The sequence below is a fragment of the Heptranchias perlo genome, chromosome 11 (assembly GCF_035084215.1).
Source record: "Heptranchias perlo isolate sHepPer1 chromosome 11, sHepPer1.hap1, whole genome shotgun sequence".
Lineage (NCBI taxonomy): Eukaryota > Metazoa > Chordata > Chondrichthyes > Hexanchiformes > Hexanchidae > Heptranchias > Heptranchias perlo.
In genome coordinates this window covers 43,665,726-43,686,121 of record NC_090335.1, presented here as the reverse complement: position 1 = coordinate 43,686,121, position 20,396 = coordinate 43,665,726, and the positions used below count along the sequence as shown (strand labels likewise).

Below are 20,396 nucleotides of genomic sequence, written 5' to 3'. Positions count from 1 at the left end.
AGACAGTGGCCGGGAAGGTGGATGGAATCAGTGATACCGGTGTAGAGTTTTGGAAGGTCTAAGACGATAGCTTTGGTCTTGAGGAAACCGCAGCTCATCCAAGATTGGACATTGGACAAGGAGTCTGACAGCAAAAAGACAGTGGTGGGTCAAGAGAGCTGGTGGAGAGGTGTAGCGCTGGATGTTGTCAACATATATTTGGAAGCTGAGCCTGTTTCTGCAGATGATATTGCCAAGATGCAGTATGTAGATGAAGAAGAAGATGGGTGAAGGATAGATCATTAGAGGGATCCTGAGGGAGCAATGTGGGGGAATGAAGAGAAGCCATTGCCAGAGAATCTCTAGCTACGATCGGATAGGTAAGAGTGGAATCAAGTGAGGGCAGTCCCACTGAGCTGGACAATGGAAGAGAGGTGTCGGAGGAGCAATGGTTTGGTTGACCATGTCAAAGGTTGCAGAGAGGTTATGGAGGACATATAAGTATAGTGCACTCCGATCATAGTCATAGAGAATGTCATTTGTGACTTTAATTAGGGAAGATTCAGGGCAGAGGCAGAAACCTGAGTGGAATTCAAACGGGGAGTTTCAGGAGTGATGGGCATGGATTTGGACAGTGACAGCGCATCCCAAATGTTATGCTGTAGTAAGAGTTCCTTTGTAAACCTAGATCTGCTGAAAATTAAATCCTTGTAATCTGCATATTCATTTTGGTATGCTGGAAAATGTAACTACCACCTATCAGGATATCCTCAGCTAGAGACAGCTCAATTTTTGGCATACAGTTGCTTTATTTTGACCGCCAGATGATCCACCTTGGTGAGGGACAAGTCAGTCATTCAAGGAAACAATGTAGTTGTTGCCCTCCCCCAGGGACATATTCCATCCATCAATCTAGACATAAAGTCAAGAAAACTCACCCACAATGGGTACCCAAGTTCAAATGTTCATCAGGGCTGAGAATCAGACTCTCTGCTTTGAACGATTGTCCAATGCTGTACATCCAAATTTGCTTCTACACTTAACCTGTGCTGTGATGGTACATCTATGACAGCACACAACCATTGATCATCGCAAAGGGATCTTCATCTGTGGAATCAAACTGTGATACAATAATCACAAACTGAGCAAGCGGGGGAGAAACAAGAAACTTTGTATGCAATTATATAACACCTAGTCTTGGATGTGTTACAGACTTAATAGTCTCAAGTTGGTCTTGGGTTTGTATGCATATTTGTGACCACCAGTTCATGTCCCAAACCAAGTCAAGACTGCACACGTCTGCAGTTTACCCTGACTGTCTATTATTTTATCTACATAGAATTATTAAGTGCTTTTGCAATGTAATATGTTTGTTGCCTTTTTATGGATATTAAGATATATCTTCCACACATTGCATTTTATTTGTAATGTAAAATTTGATTTTGCTTTGATGTGGGTTTTTGTGTGTTTTATACATTTTGGTTGTAATTAATTTAACAATACAATGCAACATTGCTTAAACAATGATGCTTATACATTTTTTCATGCTGTCTTCCACCCAATGGCCTCTATGCATGTAAGTAACTGTGGTTGAGTGACATTAACTTTTCTCCCTTATTCCATCATTTTTTTATTTTTGTTTGTCTCATCAACATTACAGAAATTAAAGCTGCATTATATTCTGTTGGAAAACTTGTTTTTATATTTAGCTTAATAAAGATTGAACTTTTGTAAAGTAAATTGATGTGAAGAACCCAGGGGTGAAACAATGACATTTTCCACTTCACTTCACTTGTGTTGGTGCAGATGTGGAGCCCAGCAACAAATTTGCCAACCTATTAACTTTGATCAGAACTCAACAGGACCACTAGGTGGACAGTAAGCATCTCAGGGAAGAACCTGAACCTCTGACACCTCAGTCTCTTAACCTGTGTTTTCCCTGCCATCTGCTCAAGCAGTGACATTAAATGAGTCCCACACTTCAGCAGATGTTCCCCCCACTCCCCCCATTCAGTAGTGGCATTCTGTGTCAGTCATCCCTTCAGGTGTTTCTCCTGTCAGCTACGCATGGGATGGCAATTGTCAATAGTAAGTCGTGGCAGAATGAGAGTAGAAGAAAATTGAGGAAAGGGGGAGTAATGAAAATATATTAATCTGGTTGCGTTTACGTGTGCTGTTCAGATCCGTTCAATATTGAAAGAGCCACACACTTCTCTAATTGAAGGTACGACTGAAGAAACAGTTCTGCCACAGTGACCCCTCCTGCGATAATATGATTCTGCAGTGAGTTACTAATAGTCAAACTATAGGGAGATACACCATAAAGTGAACATTTTTTATCTTAATTAGGTACACTTATTTAGGATGTGCAAGGCTAAATGTTTGTGTTAATGCATAATGATGCATTATAAAAATATAATGCTGCTTTAACTGCGAGTTGGAATCTCTATGTAAGACTCATAATTTCCCTGTAAGTACACCTGAAATTACCTAGTGTTTCATCTAATTTGCAACAGCAAGAATGGGCTCTACTTTTCATTATGAAATGTGTGACTGTACACCATTAAAGGCTCTAGTGGCATTTCCTTTAGTAAAATGGTGGCATTTCCTTTAATAAAATACTGTAACTGAAGACAAAGTCTATGGTGTCTGTACCATTGATCTTCATATTAAAAATTGAGAATATTATTGCAGGTGTTGCCGACCCCTGTCTACTATGTTTATTTTTAAATTAGTGTTTTAAGTCATATTTTATAGTTTGATTTATTTTAGGAATCTTAACATCCCCTTCATGCCTCCTACCTGCCTGATGTGCTTTCACTCTTCTCAACCAGTTGCCAACTCTCCCATAACTCTGATGCCCCCATGATTTCCAATAGTGTGTTATATTATCAGTATATGAAGGAGACTGGAATCACTCAACTCCCCAGTGGCTTACCCTCAATCTCTCTCTACAAGACCAGCATTATATTAAGTGGACACATTGCAGCTAGGAAAAGAGGGAGTCTTGGAGACAAATTGGCATTTAGAAGGGGGGGATGGGAATGAATATTATGGAACTGGACAGGAAGAGAAGAAGCATGCCCATTTTGTTAGTGCATTAAGTACTCCAGGCCCCTGCCAGCAACAACTGGGTATCCACTGTTCATACAAACACTTCTTCAAGCCCTGGCTTAGAACTGTCCTAAAGTCTACAATTATTTACAGTGGCTCCATGTAAGGTTTCAAAAGTTGAAATTCAACAAATGTTTCAACTCATTTTTTTCCAGTAGTCCACTTTAATATGTATTTTTTTAAAATTAAAGTTTACTGAGTTTTGCATATTAACCTATATGAAAGTGAGTGTTTCTCCCCCACGTGTCCCCTCCCCAGGGACAAAAGGATCTCCCTTGCTTTCGTTCTGCTTGATTGCAGCTTAGATTTTCTTCAGATGTTCAGTGCATAGGAGACAAATGTCCAATGACACTAAGAAAACTGCCAATAAAAAGTAAGAAAGCCCAGTAAAAGTACTTACAGAAAAATTAGGAGACTGCATTTCATTTTTGTAACTGATATAGATGTTCAGCATAACAGTAAATCATTCAGGATGCATTTTCCCATATTCTACAAGTTTACTCTTAAAAAGAATGTTTATGTTCTATGATGCTGTTTAGCTTATATCATTTTTAGTATTCTATAATGCTATATAGTATTGCAAATATACACATTTATTCCATGAAAAGTAATTTTACCACTACCAAAAACAATTAAAATATGTATATGCAGCATCTTTCAATCAACCATTTTGTTTTGAGAGATTTTATTTAATAAGGAAAATCGGATTCCAGTTTTAATAACACTCATTATTTAATTGTATTACCAAATACATTTCATCTCATCTCATCTGTAGAATTTTTTAATAGAATGCAGAATAACTTGTGTTATTATACTGCAGCTGCTTTAGAATAAACAGAGTAATTAATTTTAATTTGGTCCATCAGATCCTAACAGATTTTATAATCCTCATCTGAAAATTTTCAGGAATGTTAAAACTTTTCCCTTGTAGTTTTAGCTGCTTTGTAAAATGATCATGATGCTTATAATATGGAACTTATTCTCACAATGGGTCTCTCTTTTAGTCTTTGACCAACTAGATCTCGTCACATATGAAGAAGTAGTAAAACTGCCAGCCTTCAGAAGGAAGACACTAGTATTACTAGGTAAAAGAAAATCATAATTTAGTACAAAAACTATGGAATGGCAATTACCGAACATTACTGTCCAAATTATATTTTAGAAGTGAATAAAGACTTTTCTCAGTTTTTGCCTTTTTTTGTTTGTGGAAAAGGTGCCCATGGAGTAGGACGAAGGCACATTAAAAACACTCTGATCACAAAGCATCCAGACAGATTTGCATACCCTATTCCACGTAAGTGGTGGCTTTTGAAATGTATTTCTTGCCTGAAGTAATCAGTAGTTAAATTCTTAAATCAAAGTTGCTATGATTTGTTGGACAGCCATGGTTGTTATATATGAGGTATTGTGTTCACCAAACATAGATGAAGATCTTATGTGAAAGAACAAAACTAATACCACATTACAAATTCTTAGAGGCTACTTACTCTCGTACATTTTCCTCCACCCTGGAGGATGGGACGGTCTGGGCTGAGGAATTCTCACAACCAAAGTCAGCTGACTTCAGAGTGAGATTCAGACAATAAAATGGGCATTGTTGATTTTCTTTCAGCTTAAAATGCAGTGCCTCCGTCTTTCCTGGTTCTCCCTCCAGTGAACTGGCTGAGAACTGACACAGACCTCCCAACTGAGATAAATGAGCACAAATGCCGGCAGCCCTGAAACCAAGTTTTGCTTGGGAGTCATGTGTTTCTTGTTGTACATACTTTAAAGACTGGTAAATGACTATGTGAGGAACTTTGTCCAATACTTTTCCAGTTCATTAATAACTGGATTTTATAATAATTGCAAATGACTGTACTGTTGCATGGATTTTTGTAATTATATTTTTTTTTCCCTCTCCCCCGAAGACAATGATGGGATACAGTCCCACAGGGACTGCCATCATATTGTGCTGTGCCTTAACCTGTATCTGAATTGTTCTTTCACTTCTGACCAACAAAAAGATACAGGGAGAAAATGTAATAAAATTAACATTATTTATTATTACAAGGAAAGAGTAGACATTATTAAACAATCTTATATTTGTTGAACTTTCTGGGCATTAGAGTAAATTGGTAGTCTATAAGCTTAAATCAAAGCACCTGTGTTCATAATATCATAGTAGATACAGCACAAGAGGAGGCCGTTCGGCCCATCGTGCCTTTGAAAGAGCTCTTTGAAAGAGCTATCCAATTAGTCTCTTTGAAAGAGCTATCCAATTAGTTCCGTTTCCCTGTTGTTTCCCCATAGCACTGTAAATCTTTTCCCTTCAAGTAGTTATCCAATTCCCTTTTGAAAGTTACTATTAAATCTGCTTCCACCACCCTTTCAGGCAGTGTATTCCAGATCATTACAACTCACTGCGTTTTAAAAAAAAATTTCCTCATGTCGCCTCCGGCTCTTTTGCCGATCACCTTAAATCTGTGTCCTCTGGTTACCGATCCTTCTGCCACTGGAAACAGTTTCTCCTTATTTACTCTATCAAAACCGTTCACGATTTTGAACACCTTTACCAAATCTCTGCTTAAGCTTCTCTGCTCCAAGGAGAACAACCCCAGGTTGTACAGTCTCTCCACATAACTGAAGTCCCTCATCTCTGGTACTATTCTAGTAAATCTCTTCTGCACCCTCTATAAGGCCTTGACATCCTTCCTAAAGTGTGGTGCCCAGAATTGAACACAATACTGCAACTGAGGCCTAACCAGTGTTTTATAAAGGCTTAGCATAACTTCCTTGCCTCTATTAATAAAGCCCAGGATCCCATATGCTTTTTTAGCCCCCTTCTCAACTCATCCTGCCACCTTCAAAGATTTGTGCATGTGCACCCCCAGGTCTCTCTGTTCCTGCACTCCCTTTAAAGTTGTAACATTTAATTTATATTGCTTCTCCACATTCTTCCTACCAAAATGCATCACTTCACACTTCTCTGTGTTAAATTTTATCTGCCATGTGCCTGCCCATTTCACCAGTCTGTCTATGTCCTCAAGTCTGTTAATATCCTCCACATTGTTTACTACATTTCCGAGTTTCATGTCATCTGCAAACTTACAAATTATACCCTCTATACCCAAGTCCAGATCTTTAATATATATCAGAAACAGCAGTGGTCCTAATACTGACCTCTGGGGAACACCACTGTATACTTCCCTCCAGTCTGAAAAACAACCTTTCACCACTACTCTCTGCTTTCTATCCCTTAGCCAATTTTGTATCCACGCTGCCACTGTCCCATTAATCCCATGGGCTTTGATTTTGCTAACAAAACTATTACGTGGTACTTTATCAAATGCCTTTTGAAAGTCCATATACACAACTTCAACCGCACTACCCTCATTCACATGTTGTTTGTAGAACACTAATAAAGTTTTGGTTACTTTTCAGAATAAATGATTTAGCTGATCTCATCCAACACAGCAAGTGGTTCTACAGTTGGGTCACTGTGCCCTTAGAATAGGGAGGGGAAAAAATCAGCCAGGATTCCCACTGCTGATCACTATCTAGTGGATTCTGTTAGAAAGTGCGCCGGTCCCCGTTGTTGAATAGCCTTCTGTCTAGCTCACACAAGAAGAATGGCTATTGGGGCAAGGTACTTCAGCTCATCCAAAACTCTGCTGCCTATATCCCAACCCATGTCCCACTCACCCATCGCTATCCTACATTGGCTCCCAGTCCACCAACATCTCCAATTTAAAATTCTCATCCTTGTGTTCAAATCCCTTTATGGTCTCACCACTCCCTCCTGTAATCTCCTCCAGCCCTACACCCCTCCGAGAACTTTGTGCTACTCCAACTCCAGCGTCTTGCGCATCCCCCACTTCCTTCACTCACCATTGGCGACCATGCCTTCAGCTGTTCGGCCCTAAGTTCTGGAATTCTTTCCCTAGACCTCTCTACTTCTCTCTCCTCCATTAAGATCCTGCTTAAAGCTTACCTGTTCGACCAACTTTTAGTCACCCCCTCCTAATATCTCCTCCTTTGGCACGGTGTCAATTTTTTGTCTGATTACACTCCTGTGAAGCGTCTTGGGATGGTTTTCTATGTTAAAGGTGCTATATAAATAGAACTAGTTGTTGTTGTACCAGATCGTGCCAAGCCTCAAACTCAACATGTCAGTGCCCTTAGGAGAGGACAGTATAATATTTTTTAATATTTCACGCTTTGCAATTAATAAATATAAAAAATTTCAAATGTGGTCACACATTCATTAGGTTTCAGTGTAAGCCTACAAATGTCTAGGAAAAAGCATAATATAGTTACTGGCTTAAACTGCCCTGCTTGCAGGGAGAAAATGTAGACTGAGGAACCAGGCATTTGTTAAAGCCTTAACTTGTGCCAGCAATATCTCTCACTAATATAAGATTGTTTGTCTTCATAGACACTACCAGACCTGCCAGAAAAGATGAAGAAAATGGGAAAAATTACCATTTTGTCTCACATGATCAAATGATGCAGGATATTTCCAATAATGAATATCTGGAGTATGGCAGCCACGAGGATGCAATGTATGGAACAAAGCTGGAAACGATACGCAAGATCCACGAACAAGGACTGATTGCAATACTAGATGTTGAGCCCCAGGTATTAATAAACAGCTGATGGTCAGTAATGGATATGAGCAAAAGATTTGAACATGAAGTTTCCCTTTAAAGGCTTTGTTTTATCCCACAATCTGAGTTTAAGGAGTTTAGTGTCACTATTGGATCAGCCTAGGCTGATGTCAATAATGATTTCTCTTTTTGACAGCGCATGCAGTGCTACAAGGCAAGTGTTCATGTACAATTTGTCATGCAAGAGCCATACTCTGCAATTATCTGCCCTTGTCATTGCTTTTTACCATCATATATTTTGTGGATGGATGATAGATAAAAGACAGTGTAGCAATGTTCACTGGGCATTTAAAGAATTTTTATTGCTTGTTTTCTAATAATTGCCTCATACCCAGAAGAAGCACTGGTTTTTAAAAATAGTTTGTTTTCAGACAAATATCTGGATAATTTAGCTGTCATTTTGAAGTATATGTTGTAATTAGACAAAATATCAAGTACATTACAAAGCTTCCCAGTGACTAAAAAAGTGTAGCCAGTGAGTAGCTGAACTACACAGACCATGAAGACCCCTGGTCAGGGCTGAGTTTGTTGATTTCACCCGGGTGTAGTAGGGATACGACAATTGGGCCCAGTCTCCTGGATTGGAGAGGTGACATTGGAAGGGTTCCCCCTCCTGATCAGGATACAGTGACCTCTGCTGGAAGTGCATGTGTATGGACTTTGGTTGAGGAAAGGAATGGACTCAACTGATGCATTGTATGACCATGAACCACAACGAAGATGCATAATTTGTGCAATGTTTGGAAAAATAAAATCTGCAATTCTTCCTCAAAGCTATTTTTTTTTTCTCCCCAGACAAGGTCCATAAACAAATCCCCTAAAGTAAAGACCCATCAAAAATACAGGAATGGTAGCTTTATAAAGAGGGAAAATTACACACAAATAGTTCACTATCAAGGCTCATGGCGAATGAATGTCCACTGGGTGAGGTACCGGAGGGCAGCAGGCATCACTATAACTGCACCCCAGCAAAAAGTCAGTGTTTTCTGGAAAGGAGGAGAGGAATAAAAGTCGAGAAAAATAATATATTACAAGATAGTATGATAAAACAGAAACAACATTTTAATCATTCATTGTTTATAGGAATTTGATGTTTTCTGCATTTTAAGATGTGAGATCAAGTCAACTCTTCAATTTTATAATGTAAAACTATGCACTCTTTTTTACTGGCTATGGAATTGTTCAAATTACTGATGCAAATCTAAAATGTAGTGTATGAACCTGACCGTTTTAGTAATAGCTTTATGGGGGAAAAAAATTCTGTTTAGTTCATTTAAATATTCATCAATGCAACAAAAGGAATCAATGCAGTGTTCTTACTGGTAATGAGAATGGCTTTTTGAAGAAACTTGAAATTCCCCAAAGACTCAGATGGTCATGTCAGCGTGTAACTCAGCCATTACAGACCAGGAAGATCCCATGTTTAATCCCTGAGTTATCTGATCTTACCTGGGGAAGTATACTTGACATAAGCACCCCCTGGGATAAGGAGGAGAAAAATGAGGCAGGGATCCCAGCTCCTGATTACCATCCATTGACCCCCTGCTAGAAAGTATGCATGTATCTATAGGCTTGGTTTTGATGCCCCTCGTGCAAACAGCCAGCCAAATCTGTTCACTAGCCTCACACATGAAGAATTGCACTCCAACAAGGTACATACAGCAAGGAGCTCAGCATATGTTGAACCAAAACTCATCACAAGTTAGAGCCTTCAGCATGACGGGGAGAACACTGGAGTAGAAAAAATACATTTTAAACATCTTCAGAGCTGCTGCCTTGATTTCCAGATTTTCTGCACGTTTCAGCAACAAAAGCTTATATGATGAATTTAAAACCTCTTCTTTTAACCGACTCTTAACTATGTAGATTTAAGTCAAATCTGTTTTATTCAGTGTTTTATGTACACTGGATCCTAGGAAGAATTGAAATGTTGATGAGCCTTGTTTAAAACAAAATCTAGTCAGTAGGAGTAGATGGAAATTAGCAATAAACACTCCCATAAAGTGATTAAAATCGAATTGATCACTGCCCATTTCTAGATTTTTAACAAAACGTACTGGAAGTGTTTCCAGTGTTCTGTAAAGATAATGAAGTTCTCTTTTGGGGAGGTCAAAAATCATTACATTTATCTAAAAGGAATAAGAAAAGTGAACTGTAACTCTCAATTTTATCTGCTGCTAGGATTTATTATGGGAGAGACTGTAAAGTAATTAACAATGAGCATGTGTGCAGTTCCTGTTACCCCAGTCAGTCCATTCTGTTTTATCTTAAATTACATATCAGTGACTTAATCTGTTTCAGGGAATAACATTGAACTGGTAATTGACAGACTTCCTGGAGTGCAGTCCAGCAAATGATTCCTGAAAAATACCTTGTTATAACTCTACCTTGTGGTGCATAATGTGCAGATAGAACAATGTATTCTAATTCTTCTGTACAAAAACAAGTGGTCTTCCTGTGTCTGAAAAAAATGATGGGTGCAGTTCCACTATTATCTTAAATATGTTTCCCATCAAATGTTCTTGCTTTCATTTAAATTTCATCGTGAGCAGGAGGCCAAATGAATGAGCAACAAGACTTTGATCTAGATGCAGACGAAGTTCTGTATTTTGTTACTAAAAAGGATGTACTTTGTTCTTCCTGTAGGGCTGAGGGATTCAAGTGTTGGGCATTTGTGTGACTGAAACACTTGAATGCAGTATATGAGGTGTGAATTTATCCACACCACTAGTTTACTTTAATGCTGAACTCTAGTCTTTACTGATCCTCACAGTTTAAATCTTCATTTCATACAGGCACTGAAGGTTTTGAGAACCGCAGAGTTTGCCCCATTTGTTGTTTTCATTGCCGCCCCGACCATTACTCCAGGCATGACTGAGGTAAGGCAGCAATTCTGTAACTTTATCTTAGTTCGAAGTTTAGAGATCTTGTACGTCCTGCCCTTACATTTTAATCATTTCACTGAATGTGAAGTAATTGAGCTACAGTGGTGATCTTTGAATGTTTAAATGGATATCCAGTTACCAATTTAATATTATGACTTTGTGACAACTATTCAATATGCTTTTTAAAAATTTGTTCTTGTTAAAGTATTAAAATTTGACTCTTTAGTCACAGCTCCAGCTGAACAAAATGTGTTTTGATGAACAGAAATGTTTTGTTGAAAAAAGGTGTCAGCAATTTTTCTCCCAATGATGATTCATGACTGTAGTTTTCTCTGTCTAATGCATATGCAAAACTAATTCAGTTTAAAATAGTTAACATTTTCATGGTTGGCTAGGTACTGAGAATAGTGACGGCTAGATTATACAGTTAGTTGACAAGGGTAAAATACTGATATGAGTGAAACACTGTGAAACACTTAACAACTTTAATGCATAATGTAAGCTATGTCCCAACAGAACAGTTTTTTAAAAAAAATTTTATCATTATATTTATACATCTACATCTACTCCATTCAATTTAACTTCAGGTAACTTCTGAGCTACGGTAAAAGCTTTTGTAAAAGGCATTCTGCTTGTTTTTCTACTTCTCCGTTTAAATTGCAGCCTAGACTGACAGTTGAATTTGATTACTGCCAGCAGACACATTGCCGCAGTTAATAACTGGAGTGTATGATATAGCCCTTTCAGATGGTGGAGTGTTCCATCCCATGCAGATGGACTGTGGGCAATACTGCATCCATCCTGCAGAAGTCCGTCCTTTTTTTTAAAGTAAGATTTATGGGTGAATATTTTGTTCATCAAGGTAGAGGAGTGGAAAACTTTTCTGTTTTTGACAGTGTTCCCGACGACAACAACTTGCATTTATATAGCAGTTTTAATGTAGTAAAACATTCTAAGGCGCTTCACAGGAGCATAATCAGATGACAAAATTGACAAAGAGCCAAACAAGGAGACATTAGGACAGGTGACCAAAAGCTTTGTCAAAGAGGTAGGTTTTAAGGGGAGAGAGGCGGAGAGGTATAGGGAGGGAATTCCAGAACTTAGGGCCTAGACAGCTGAAGGCACGGCCGCCAGTGGTGGAGTGAAGGAAGTCAGGGATGCTCAAGAGGCCAGAATTGGAGGAGCACAGAGTTCTCTGACAGTTGTAGGACTAGAGGAGGTTACAGAGATAGGATGGGGCAAGGTCATGGAGGGATTTGAACACAAGGATGAGAATTTTGAATTTGAGGCTTTGGTGGACTGGGAGCCAATGTAGGTCAGCAAGCACAGGGGTGATGAGTGAACAGGACTTACTGCGAGTTAGGATACGGACAGTAGAGTTTTGGATAAGCTCAAGTCTATGGAGGATGGAAGGTGGGAGGCCGGCCAGGAGAGCATTAGAATAATCGAGTCTGGAGATAACAAAAGCGTGGATGAGAGTTTCAGCCAAACACGGGCTGAGGCTGGGCAGCGACGGGCAATATTACAGAGGTGGAAGTAGGAGGTCTTAGTGATAGAGAGGGTATGGGATCGGAAGCTCAGCTCAGCTCAGAGTCAAATGGGATGCTGAGGTTGCGAAGAGTCTGGTTCAGTCTGAGACTGTGGCCAGGGAGGGGGATGGAATCGGTGGCTAGGGAATGGAGTTTGTGGCGGGGGCTAAAGACAATGGCTTCGGTCTTCGCAATGTTAAATTAGAGGAAAATTCTGCTCATCCAGTACTGGATGTCGGACAAGTAGCCTGACAACACAGAGGCGGTAGATGGAACGAGAGAGGTGGCGGTGAGGTAGACCTGGGTGTCATCAATGCACATGTGGAACCTGACGGTGTTTTTGGATGATTTTACTGAGGGGCAGCATGAAGATGAGAAATAGAACGGAGCGAAGGATAGATCCTTGGGGGACTCCAGAGGTAATGGTGCGGGAGTAGGAAGAGAGGCCGTTGCAAAGAAAACATTTGCAGATCAGGTACAAGGCCGTGTGTGTGCAAATCAAGTGCTCCTTCTCCTCTGACCCTGCAGCTTAACCCCAAGCTCAGAAGAACAGCCAATATTTCTACTTCCTATTCCAGCCATCCTTCTGGACCCTCTGAATGAGATTGTTAAATTAATGCCACATTATGGTAAGTTTTGTGGTGAAAATCCATGCCCACCAGGAACCAAGTTGGGAGTACCCAAACCCATTTAATATAGGACTGTAAGAGCCAAAAGAAAGAAGACTTGTCACCCTTTGGTCTGAGCTGGATTGGAGCCCGGATCCCACAGGTGAATGGACAGTGCTGTCAACCCACTATGCTATCCAGTCCCCCAATAGAAGCACAGATTTTATCAGCCAATCGTGGAACAATATTAATGAGGTGTTAGACCAGTCAATTTGAAGGAAGAAGCAGCAGGGTTAAGAAAATTAAATCTTTGAGAAAAGAGTTCGCAGCAAAGGGATTTCATGAACTAGATGCTTTGTAAGAGATAAACTAAATTCATAAAGCTCACTTCCTCTGTATGCAGCCTCAGTCTTTCATTTTCTCTTCCTTTTGTCTGTTTCTGTATATTTACTTTTTTATTATTTATTTAACTCGCATTTTCTGTTTATTTTCTTGCATTCTTTCTGATTTTTACATAGCTCCCAAGGTGGTGCAAAAAGCTACCTGTAAGTATTTACATTAGCCAGGGATATCTATATGAAAATGGTGTTTTAACTATAGCAATTAGTGATGCTGTAGTCTTCATTGAGAAAAGGTAGCTTTTTTCTTCCAGTTGATGTACATTAGAATGTGAGCAAACTTTTACTGTTCGTTCTTTAAGCCTTTTAATTACTTGATCAAAAAATTAGCCTTTTATGTGCTACACAAAAGACAGCTGGTGTCATTGATGATATAAGTCAAGGTGCATACAGATTTCCTTAAAGCAAATAGGTTTTGAATCTTCTATTGATGACTTTTCTAAAGGTCTTACTTGAAAACATTCTTTTGATCTAATCACAGGTCAGAGTTCCATTTGTCCAGTTCATATGTGTACACAATTTTTTTGTTTAACATTGCTAATCAAATAGAAGCCAAAGATATTTTGGATCATATTGAGGGGGGAGGGAGAGAGAAGAAATATTAGGTAGTTTAGCATAAGAAACCCTTTTTGACACACTTAACATTGCCTCCTGAGTAGTGGCAAGTAACACACGCATTTGAATTAAGCGATTTGCATTTTTTAACCAATTTTAGTTGGTTGATTACTGCTTTGCCAGTTTCATGTAGAAGAATCTGATGACGACAACAACTTGCATTTATGTAACACGTTTAACGTAGAAAAAGGTCTCAAGCCACTTCACAGGTGCATAGGGAAAATAGTTATCAAACCAAAGAAGGATAAATTAAGAAGGGTGATGAATAGTTTGGTCAAAGAGATGTGTCTTAAAGGAGGAGAAAGAAGTGGAGAGGTGGAAGGATTCGGAGAGGGAATTACAGTAAGTGGAGCCGAGGCAGCTGAAGGCTACCAGCGAATTAATGGAGGGTGGATGATAGGAGGCCGGCAGGGAGAGACATAGATAAATGCATCCGTTTGGAGGGTACTAAACCTCTCAAAAAAAAAAAGCTATTGTTTCATGAGTTCACCAGATGAAGTACCACACATGATCCGCTCCCTCTGATAAATCTGTGTGCCTACCTCCATAAATAAAAAAAAAGTTGTCATATGAGAGCTTTCCAGCAATCTGCTCCCATCCTCTAGTTTGGTTTAGTCTTATAAATATGGGAATACAGCAGCCTATCTGTCTTGCCTGCCATGTCGCTGTGACAAGTCCCATCCCTCAGGCATCAGATTCCTCATTCTGAATTTAGACAGTAAATGAAACCCAAAAGCAGGCAATTGATCTTGTTCAGACATGGATTTGTTGCTTTTTCAGGCTTAATCAGGAGAACTTGCAGGATCACAGACACATCCTGCCCTCTAGAATACATTGTAATTGATTAATCATACATTAACCAGATTGGTTCTTTATGGTAAAGTTAATCAGAAAACCACTCAAAACCACAAGCTTAATGAGCACATGATTTATACTAATGAGAAAAAGACTTAGAACATTGCCCACCTGGCTTCTCTCTTGCATAAAACAAATGCTAAAATATTTCACAGATTTTCATGTACCTTTTCTGTGTTCAATCAGAGTATCTGTGACCTCAATGTTGGATGAAACTGTGGTAAGCAAGATACTCTGATTCATACTTTGTGCTTAGGGCCCAAGTTGGCATCTTTTTGACTGAAATGCTTTTGTCTGTTCAGTGCATTATGGTGATGGTGAGATCCTGTGTATTATCTACCGAGGCTTTGTTTAAGAGCAGGTTTCTTGCACCTCCTTGCAGCACTTTTTTCCTCCAACTTACCAGATTCACTGCTCTCAAAAGCAAAATACTGCAGATGCTGGAAATCTGAAATAAAAACAGAAAATGCTGGAGAAGCTCAGCAAATCAGGTAGCATCTGTGGAGAAAGAAACAGAGTTAACGTTTCAGGTCGAAGACCTTTTGTCAGATACACTCCTCTCATTTGGTTGGTAAATACAACCGAAATAGTGCAAATACACCATTAAACATTTTATCATTTTTAGATCAACTATGAGTAACTACATAACGTACAGTGAAATCCGTGTATATCTGACACAAGAACATTGCTGCTGTAAGAAAACAAATGGCAATTTGTTCCTGTCTCAGTCAGTGCTGGTTCAGCCATTCCCACCATATGCAAATCTGGTTAAAAGCAGCTGTTTAGCCCATCCTTATCTACTGTGTGTAGGAAGATTCCACTTGACTGTGACATAAATGGGTTCTTCTTTGAAAGTAAATATATTAATTATAATTTAATATATCTTTCTACTTCTCAGGATGAATCTCTTCAGCGTCTTCAGAAGGAATCAGAAATTCTACAGAAAACATATGCACACTACTTTGATCTAACAATAATCAACAATGAAATAGATGAGACCATCAGGCATCTGGAAGAAGCCATTGAACTTGTGTGTACTACACCACAGTGGGTCCCTGTATCCTGGGTATATTAAGGACTGGACAGAGAAACCATGAACTTTATCATTCCCTAGCACCACCCTGATGTTAGACTTTGTAAATGACCTTGCATCAAGTCTTGCCCCTTATAGACTGCCTAGGATTAGTGTGCCCTAATTTTTTTTGACTATTGTCATGTCCTACTAGATGGATGGAGAGAGAAAATTACCAAACTCTTAAAGTGACAGTGTCCCTTTTTAAAACACTGTGAGGGTTGTACATTAGTTATCAAAAATCAGATCTACAAATGCCTCCTGATCTATACATATCCAAAAGTCCGACATAGTTCTGTAAAATTTACTTGATCACTTATTTTTACTGAGAGTTTTTAAAGTAAGCTCTAAAACCCACCCAATTTCTTTGGTAAATGTTTTTCAAATATTATTAATCTATTTGATTTATCATATAAATGGTGCAGTCCGGCTGCCTTGCTAGCTATTTGAAACTTAATTTCACTTTGGTGATAATGCATTAAATATGCAGAATTTACATTTTTGAAGTACCCAAATATCTGTCAAAAAGTCATTGGCACAAGCATTAATTGATATTGAGTCTGCAAAGTTACAGCGGTCTACAGTCATATTTTTGGAGGCTAAGTGCACTAAGAGCATTAGTAGATTTGATTTTTACATAAACCAGTCAGGGTTAATAAAGGGGATACCGTCATTTAAAATTTAAAAATGTACAAACATTTTAGGAATTTGAATCAGGTTTTACTGCATGTGGACAGTTACAAGCATTCATGCTGTTGGTGTATCTGTGTTGGAAACTGTATTCTACAGCAACGTACATTCCATTTGTTGGAAAAATTACCCAAGGTAATTATTATTCAAAAAACTGTAAACCTATGCACATCCCTTGCATTGTGGGCAAGTTTATAAATGACTGATTTTTAATCATGTAGTGAAATGTGTTTGTACTTTGTTGCAATTTAATTTGTTCTAAGGGGAAGAATTACCAGTTTTGCCATTTCAGATATGTGTCGTCTTTGAATATAAATATTTTAATTACGTTCCGTCTGGAAAAAAATGGTTTAATTTTTATCATTGAAGTAAATGTATTAAAAATGCACAAATTTTACTAAAGAAATACTGTGCAAAGAAGAAATAGTTTGTGGTCAGATGCAAGCAGTTCAGCTCACATCACTACTTCATTCAAACTGGCCTGCAATGCTTCTGAAGATGACAAACAAACACAGCAACTGCAATTGGACAATTTTTTTTTAAATATACTTCATTCTATGTGGTCAGTTTTTCTGATTTTTTTTTTATTCCCTAACTGTCTTTCTACAAGCTTATATTGAACTCAACCTAACCCTGCCATGTAAAATTGAAAAGGCTGCTAATATTGACCTTCAGTACAGCTGCCTAAGACATTCTTGTGTTTCAATTACAGGGCTGTAAGTTCTATACTCTTGTAACTGGTCAAATGGTAAGACCAGTATGGTGCTGACCGTCGGGAACTGAACAGTACCTCTGGTCATGTAATATAAAAATGAAAATACTGTGGAAAATGTAAAAGAAAATGAAGCACAACTTCACAACTGGAATTTATTGAGCATTTTCATATTTTCTGGAAAGTCCATTCAAATAGAGAAAAATGGTATTTTTTAAAACTCTTCCCACCTGGATTTTAGAGCACAGAGGAATGCATTGTTTGCCTTAAGACATTTTGTAACTTAATTCCTGCTTTCTTTGATGTAATGCCACTCCTAACAGTATTGAAAGGAGATTTACATATCTGTTATACATTTCAGAAAGTGCATATTGTTCAATATTGCATAAATGCCGTGGATGCTTTGGTGAAACACAATTGGCTATGGAAATCTGTATTAAAGGACAAGTGGTACAGTTGAGATTCTTGAATAATTGAAAATATGGATCAGTTGTAATGGGAACATTTTTTTTAAGTCATGAACACTTTAATTACTTTTCTTCAATCTACATACTAACTGAATAATTTTATAGTTTGGTGCTTAATATGTTCAACTCTAAACACTTCAACTGTAACAGTTTCATTTTATTAATATTGATTAACCAAATGCTGTTCATTGAATACCATTAAGTTTTCATCTGCAGTCAGATGTCAACAATTAACTGTTTAGAAAACACACAGTCATTGATGTTGGTCTCATGGAACACAGAATATGTGAATCTCAGAAACCCAGAAATATCATCCATCATGACCGGTGTAGATGGGAATATATATAAAATACAGTTTCTGGTAAAGTAGTGGTGGGGGAGGGGGGTTAACCCTTATCCATTTGTAATATAGAAAACGCACAACATTTGAAACCTTATTTGTGCATAGTCCAGATGGCATTGGTCACATGCCATTGATAAGTTAGATGATAATTATCAGATCAATAGTGTAAATAACTTCCAAATCTCATTGGCACATGCCCTTCTCTAGGAAGAAGGGATGTAAACTTTTCCATATCTGCATCCTTCATTACTGCCTAGAGGGAAGCATATTTCAAGTGATGCAAGCTGGCTGATGTCCATTTCTTTTCTCCTTCCCCAAGATGGAATATGTTAGTTTTGCACATCAGTCCATCTGAAAATTAACAGAACTCAACTAACCCTGGAAAAGGTTTGTCATGGGCAATCTACAACCCACGTTTAAGTCAAGAACTAAACTGCATTGAGGCCAAAATCATCGTTACTTTTTTTAGTAGCAATATCTGTATGACTTGAAATTTGCTTGGTACTGTGAAGCAGATGATGATAAATAGAAAATGTTTTGTCTGATGGTGACTAGCAGAGTTCTGCAGGGGAATGTCCCAAGTTCTCTACTGTTCACTTTATTTGAAAATGATTTGGGAAGAGTAATGTTTTATATATAAAATATATAGTGTCAGCCTTGGCTCAGTGGTACCACTGTCACCTCTGAGTCAGAAGATTGTAGGTTCAAGCGGCACTCCAGAGACAAACACATAACCTAGGCTGATGCTTCAGTGTAGTACTGGAAAAGTGCTGCACTGTCGGGAGTGCCATCTGTCTGATGAAACATTAAACCGAGACCCTGTCTGCCCTCTCAGATGGGCATAAAAGATCCCATGGCACCATTCGAAGAAGAACAGAGGAGTTCTCCCGATGTCCTGGCCAATGTTTATCCCTCAAACCAACATCATTAAGACAGATTACTTGGTCATTTATCTAATTTCTGTTTGTGAGACCTGTGCACAAATTGTCCTTACATTATAACAATGATTACACTTCAATAAAGGTACTTTATTGAGATGTCCTGAGATTGTGAAAGGCACTATATAAATGTAAGTTCTTTTATCTTTATAAAATTCTTCCATATAGTACACAATTCCCTGTCATACTTTACCCATTGCACTTTTTTCATAGCACCCCTATTTTTATGATAGTCAGTGCTAACTATGAACAAAGCCATGGAAGATCTACTAGTAAAGAATAAAATTGAAATTTCCAAGCTTGTGTAGCCAGGTGATAGGGATAAGAAAGATAAGCAGCAGCCAAAAACTCTACTTAAATTACTTCATGGCCTCGCCTTTCCCTATCTCTGTAACCTCCTGCAGTCCTGCCACCTGTCACCCCAACCTCTCCCTTCCTTGGACTCTGACCTCATGTGTTCATCCCCCACTTCTTTCACTCTACCATTAACAGCATTCCCCCTTTAAGACTCCCTTAAAGCTAACCTCTTTGACCAAGTTTTTGGTTACCCCTCCAAATGTCTCCTTTGGCTTGGCACCCTTTTTTTTTAAACACAGCTCTTTGTTTTCTACATTAAAGGTGCTATATAAATGCAAGTTGTTGACTGGATAAATTAAGCAAATGGGAAATGAATTTTAATGTAGATGAATGGAAAAGCATGCACATTGGAACAAGAAATGTAAAACGTGCATATAATGAGGCAGGTCCATTTATAAAGGTAGAAAAAGAAGAGGATTTGGGTATGGTTACAAAAACTTTCCAGTCAATGTGAAATTTGCAAAATGGTAATCAAATACTAGCATGGCTTTCAAGGGCATTTGATTATAAGTCAGAACAAATTATTATAACAGTGACTGGTCACATTGGAATTTTTGAGCTCTCAACTGTCAAATGCAATGACACATTGGATAGAGTTCAGAACAGGGTGGAAAGGATGATTCTGAAATTTAGGATTCTAAATTGTAAGGAGGATCTCATTGCAATTAATTTATTTTCATTGAATAGTTTGATGGGGCGGAAGACATGATCTAGATCTTGAACTTGATGATGTAGATGCGATTAGGCAATTTGACTTGAGCCAAAAATACAAAAAATAGAGGACGCACATTTGTAAGACTAGAAATTAGAAGCATCCCCCCCACCCCCAAACAGAGTAATGAATATGTGGAACATACTGGGAGTAGCAGTTGATACTGTCAAATAACTGCATTCTGGGCCAGCTACTTGAGCTGCACAAGCCCTGGCTGAACTAAGCTTGGCTGAGACTCATCAGTCAATGTGAAAAATGATAAAGTTGTATCATTCTGCTGTGCAATATGTTAGTACAGCATCACACTGTGCCACCATCTCAATCCTCCGTCAAATATTTTGTTGTAGGTTCAGTTTTGCCTTCTTATTCTTCCTTTCCTGAAGCAGACAACTCACGCTGTAGTACAGATCTACAGATACCAGCAGCTTGTTTCACCCAAGTGGCCTTTTTTGATTAGAGTTCTGACAAATATC

General features: G+C 38.5%; 1 protein-coding gene across 2 annotated transcripts in view; it reads left to right on the top strand.

Annotated features, from left to right (window-relative positions):
• The window catches only part of caska (calcium/calmodulin-dependent serine protein kinase a), a 399,989-nt gene extending 381,032 nt beyond the window's left edge, over positions 1–18,957 (top strand). For both annotated transcript variants that reach the window (XM_067992893.1, XM_067992892.1), the window contains 5 exons: positions 4,098–4,178; positions 4,307–4,387; positions 7,511–7,713; positions 10,538–10,621; positions 15,531–18,957. In XM_067992893.1, coding sequence (XP_067848994.1) covers positions 4,098–4,178; positions 4,307–4,387; positions 7,511–7,713; positions 10,538–10,621; positions 15,531–15,707 — 626 coding nt within the window. In that variant the 3' untranslated portion in view covers positions 15,708–18,957. The remainder of the gene's footprint in view (positions 1–4,097; positions 4,179–4,306; positions 4,388–7,510; positions 7,714–10,537; positions 10,622–15,530) is intronic.
• The last annotated feature ends 1,439 nt before the right edge of the window (positions 18,958–20,396 follow it).